Here is a 4,989-nt window from a genome sequence, read left to right as displayed (position 1 = left end):
AATAGGGAACTCACTGCAGTAAAAAAGGTCATTCTTTAAAAGAAATAGGCCTAAACTCATACTTACATAATGCCCAGTGAGAAATAAGGAACCCTAAAAGCTGTCACCATCCAATAGATACTTCTGAATGCAGTTTTGTGCCACATATCTTTCCCTCTGCAGGACAGTGACTACCATTTTGTCCTGCTGGCTGGGAAACAAGTATCTCACCCCTGTATTCGGCAATTTTACATAAAGTTAATATCTGTGAAGCATTTTTGTATCCACTGTATCTCAGGTGACTTCAGGCCAGGAATGGCAGTTTGTGGCTGGCCCTGTGGCCTGGACCTTTCTGAGAAAAGGCATCATTGACACTGACTGCTGCCCACCTCTGCTCAAATACATATCCTAGTCTGTGGAACTTGACCTGTACATTCACTCCCAGTATTGGCACCGTACATTTCTCTTTTCTCTCTCAGCTTTATGTGTAGGAAACAAAATAACTCAAAAAGCCACCACCAGCCGAAGCCAAAAGGCACACTGGTGTAAAGCAGACATGGGGTTTTAGAGGTGTTTCCCGCACCGTGCGCTGGGCCCTGCTGGCAGCTCTGTGGTCACCGTGCCCAGCTCTGCGGTCACCGTGCCTGGGCCCCGCTCGCAGCTCTGTGGTCACCGTGCCCAGCTCTGCGGTCACCGTGCCTGGGCCCCGCTCGCAGCTCTGTGGTCACCGTGCCCAGCTCTGCGGTCACCGTGCCTGGGCCCCGCTCGCAGCTCTGTGGTCACCGTGCCCAGCTCTGCGTTCACCGTGCACGGGCCCCGCTCGGCCGCCGCGGAGGGGCCGGGCCCGATCCGCCGCCCCCGCGGGCAATGGCGGGAAGGTGCGGCCGGGGTGGGACGGGGAGGATCAAACGAGACCAACGCGGCGAGACCGTCCCTCCTGACCCCGGTGTGAACGTGTTTATTTCACGCTGCGGTCGCGGGTCGCTTTACAGAAACATCTCATGCTGGTCCCCTCGCGGGGCCGAGGACGGAGGGGAACATGTGTATTCAAACGTAACTATTAAATAATCTGTACACAAAAGTTCAGTCTTTTACCCTGAACGCACCTAGGGCCAGGCCCTGGCGAGGCCACACCGACGCTGCCGCCTCGCCCCCGGGTGCCCACACGCCTGTACCTCGGCGGCCGGGCCGGGCCGGCCCCGCTCTCGCCCGCGGGCTACCCTGCCCTCAGCCGCGCTCCGGGCGCCTATCCCCGCATGGCCCCGGGCCCCTGCGACCGTCTAGTCCTGGGCCTGAGGGTGCGCGGAGGCCGCCCCGAGCCGAGGTCCTGCTCACCGGGCCCGACGCGAGTCCGAGAACCGGCCGCCCTCTCCCCACCACCCTGCCCTCAGTGGCGGGACGCCCCCGGCCCGGTCCCGGCGCGGCTCGGCTCGGCCGCAGGGGCGGCGGCCGCCGGCGGTCCCGGGCCGATCCCGGCGGTCACAGGTCGCGGCTGTCCTCCCGCTTGACGCCGTCCGCCGCCGCCTTCAGCTTCTTGTTCTGGTGGGTCTTGACGTGCTTGGCCAGGTGGTCGCTGCGCATGAAGCGCTTCCCGCACTCGGGGCAGACGAAGCGCTTCTCGCCCGTGTGAGTCCGCAGGTGCCGCTGCAGCTCGTCGGAGCGGGTGAAGCTCTTCCCGCAGAAGAGCCAGTTGCAGACGAAGGGCCTCTCGCCCGTGTGCCAGCGCAGGTGCGCCTTCAGGTGCGAGGTCTTGCCGTACACCTTTCCGCAGCCGGGGATGTGGCAGATGTGCTGCTTCTTCTTGCCCGGCTCCGCCTCCGGGGCGCTGCCGGCGGCCGACTGGCAGTTGGGGCAGCGGCAGCGGCGGCACCTCCTGGCCGTGGCCGCCAGGGGAGACTTGGTCTGCAGCAGGGCGGCGATCTGCGTCTGGTACTGGGCGAAGTCCGAGTGCCCCAGCACCAGGCTCCGCGAAAGTGTCGCGGCCGCAGGGAAGCGGTGGCCGCAGCCCCCCGGGGCGCCGGCCTGCTGGATGCTCCACCAGGGGATGTCCTCGGGCGGCGGGTTGGGCGACAGCTGCCGGCAGGGCTGGGAGGGCGGCAGCAAGTTGGAGTACCCGGGCGGCAGGGCGGCCTGGGCGGCGTAGGGGACGTAGGCGGGCGGGCAGCTGGACGGCAGGGCGGCCATGGAGGAGGGCAGCATCTTGACGGGGGAGAACTCGTAAGGGTAGGAGGGGTCCGCCGGGGGCGTGAGGGGCAGTTCGTGGGATCCCCCGAAGGAGGGCTGCAGGTGGTTCTTCTGAGGGGTCAGCCCCAGGCTGGGATGAGGCGGCGGCAGCCCCCCCGGGGAGTGCGCCGGCATCTCGCCGCTCCACGGATGGAAGATCCTGGAGGGGGATCCCAGAGTCGGGTCGTAGGAGACCGGCAGGAAATCCGAGGGCGCTGCGCCCGGCTGTCCGATCCGGCTACAGGTAGCGGCCAGAAGAGCCAGGGGCGAGTGCTTGGCCAAGTCTGGGGAAGCGCTGGGAGTGCGGTCCTGTGCAGGAACGGGAGGGAGGGAAGGAGGGAAGAGAGCGTGTTACTCGCCGCCCGCCGCCACCGACCCGCGGGAAACTTCCCGAGTCGCTGCCCGTGCGCGGCCGGGGTCTCTCCGCCGCTCCCGAATGGCCGGCAAACTTCCCGAAAACAACGCGAGCCCAGCGGGCAGGACGGGCCCGGCCTCCCCGCCCCGCCCAGAGACCGGTACCGCCGGCCCCGCCACCGTTCCTGGGCCGGGGAAGCGGCTGCTGCGGGCAGGGGGCCAGCACTCGTACACCCCACCCTCCTTGCCACAGAGCACCGTCTGGAGTTACTGCCGGGCTGCTGGCGGGAGAGGGAAGTTGCCGGCCCAGGGAGCCCGAGCCTGGCCTCCTTAGCCCCGCGGGGGTCCCCACCTACCTCTCTGGGCCGCCCGCGGGCTAGAGTCCCAGGAGGCAGGAGGCTGCCGCCGGCTGCCCCCGCACAACGCGAGTCACAACCGTGGGACACTGCGCCGCGCGAGCAGCACCGGGCGCGGGTACTGACCTGGAGGAAAGCCTGGAGGGAGTCGTTCCGGAGGACAGCCACCGCGGCCATGGCTACTGCGCCCGGGGCGAGAGGAAGACGCCGGGGCACTGCCGAGGCATGAGGACGCCGAGGGGAAGGCGAGAAGCTGCCCAGTTTCCTTCTGTCTCCCCCTCTCTCTCCCCTTCCTTCTGATCTCTTTGCCTCCGCGCGCGTCCCACCCCCCTCGCGCTGCGCGATCTCCGCGGACTGTCTGACTGCGCCAGGATCACCTCCAAGAATTTGATAAGGACTTTGCTGGGCCGCCAACCAGTCAGAGGGAAGATTTATGGCTTTGAAGTTTGCCGCTACCCAATCATCAAAGAATAGCGGCTCTTTCAGAAGCGAAAGCAAATCCTTTGAATCCACAAAGCTCCTATGGTGTGTTTGTTGGTCTGGATAAAAGAACTGATTATTAGGGGGGATGGGAAGGGAGGAGATAAAGGCGGGACAATTAATGAAGTAATCACTATGTGGGAAATGTATATACACAAATAATTGGATTTTCTTGATCAAAGGACCCCTTACCGCCTAGAGACCCTCGTGTTGGATGTGCAAGACACTGGATCTCCCTCTCCTTTTTTTTTTTTTTTTATGCAATTAACGATTTGTGGCAGAGCCTACAGTGACAACGTGTCTTTGTTATCGCTCGAGAAATCTGCCTCTGGATTCTTCTGGTAGTGTTTAATGACTCAAAGTAACAGAGCACAGAGAGTTCACCTGATGGGAGCTGGTCGATCTCAGCCGTAAAACTTCCCTGGAGTAATTGTTGGTGGTTCCTCCCCGCTCCCTCCCTCCCTCCGCCCGCCCTTCCCCCGAGGCTGAGGAATATGCCCTCGATATGACTCCGCAAATAACCGCTCATCTTCTCGGGTAGCGGGGTTTGTTTCGCTTCGCTCAGCCGGCGTTGACCCCTTGTTACCGGGAGCCCCGGCCTGGCGCGGGGCCAGGGCAGGCACCCAGCCGGGCCTGGGGAGGGGCGGCGGGCTTGCACCGGCAGCAAGCGCTCCTGCAGATAGACACCGACAAACCGCGAGGCCGGGAAACCGGAGGGAAAAGTTTCTCTTCCCTAGTGGCAGCCGTGTGTGAAAGGCGCAATTTCTTTAAATGAAGACCGGAGTCTCTCTTGGCGGGCCTACCGAGCCTGCCTGCCTGCGCCGGGGGCGAGCGCGGGTCGGGGTGGCTCCTCGGGAGCACGGGCGCTGATACCGGGTCTCTGCCTCCCTCGCTCGCTCACCTTCTACCACAAAGCCAAACTCGGCCCCAAGCGCTCTGCTCCCTCACTCCACACCTTTCGTCCTCCAGCTATATACATGTAGCTGTGCGTGTGTGTATGAAGGATATAATTCGCCTTGCGTTCGACCATGTGTGAGGATATTGACCCTCTAACCAGCATCGGGCACATCTGGGTCACAGCTTGCCGCCACCGCCGGCTGCTGCGCTCAGTGGGCCGCAGAGCTAGCGGAACCCGTCGCACTCTGCTGCCCAGTGAGAGGCAGACGGGCCCCGCGCTCCTCGGCGGGCTCTCTCAGCTCCGCGCTCCACCGGGGGCCCTGGAAAAGCCGCTCCTCTCCTCGCCGCTTCCCCATCTGCTCCGAGGCCAACGCAAACGCTGGCCTGTTTGGTCAGGAACCAAATGAGGACGTCCAGCCCAGTCCTGAGAGGGTGGGGGTGCCCCTTCGGGCAGAAGCCGGCTGGCTCTGGTCCTCCGTAACTGTTTGCACAGGTAACTCGATCCCCCTCGCAGTGGCTGGGTTCAATTGTAATCGCACCGCCACTGAAGTCTCTTTAAACGCCAGCACACAGAGATCTTTATCTGCCTTTCCTGTGGAAACAATCACCGTCCGCTCAAAGACTTTCAAGAGTTGTAGGGCTTGAATTAGATCGGTTTCTTTGAAGGGATTAAAGTGCCAAGTCCTCTCCCACGGCTCCA

General features: G+C 63.1%; 1 protein-coding gene across 1 annotated transcript; it reads right to left on the bottom strand.

Annotated features, from left to right (window-relative positions):
* Window positions 1-1,458: 1,458 nt before the first annotated feature.
* Window positions 1,459-4,422, bottom strand: SP5 (Sp5 transcription factor). The gene is made up of 3 exons (XM_071562456.1): window positions 4,407-4,422; window positions 3,039-3,454; window positions 1,459-2,511 (listed from the first exon to the last, which is right to left on the bottom strand). The coding sequence occupies exons 1-3, from the start codon at window positions 4,420-4,422 to the stop codon at window positions 1,459-1,461; spliced, it is 1,485 nt and encodes a 494-aa protein (XP_071418557.1).
* Window positions 4,423-4,989: the final 567 nt, after the last annotated feature.

This window comes from Pithys albifrons, chromosome 8, assembly GCF_047495875.1.
Source record: "Pithys albifrons albifrons isolate INPA30051 chromosome 8, PitAlb_v1, whole genome shotgun sequence".
NCBI classification, from domain to species: domain Eukaryota; kingdom Metazoa; phylum Chordata; class Aves; order Passeriformes; family Thamnophilidae; genus Pithys; species Pithys albifrons.
Note: the sequence above shows the minus strand (reverse complement) of the source record. Positions and strands in the feature narration are given on the sequence as shown.

Excerpts from the sequence above, each read along its gene's own strand:
- SP5 (XM_071562456.1), bottom strand. Across the intron at positions 2,512-3,038 it reads CCCTCCAGGCTTTCCTCCAG|GACCGCACTCCCAGCGCTTC; the intron begins GTCAGTACCCGC and ends GTTCCTGCACAG.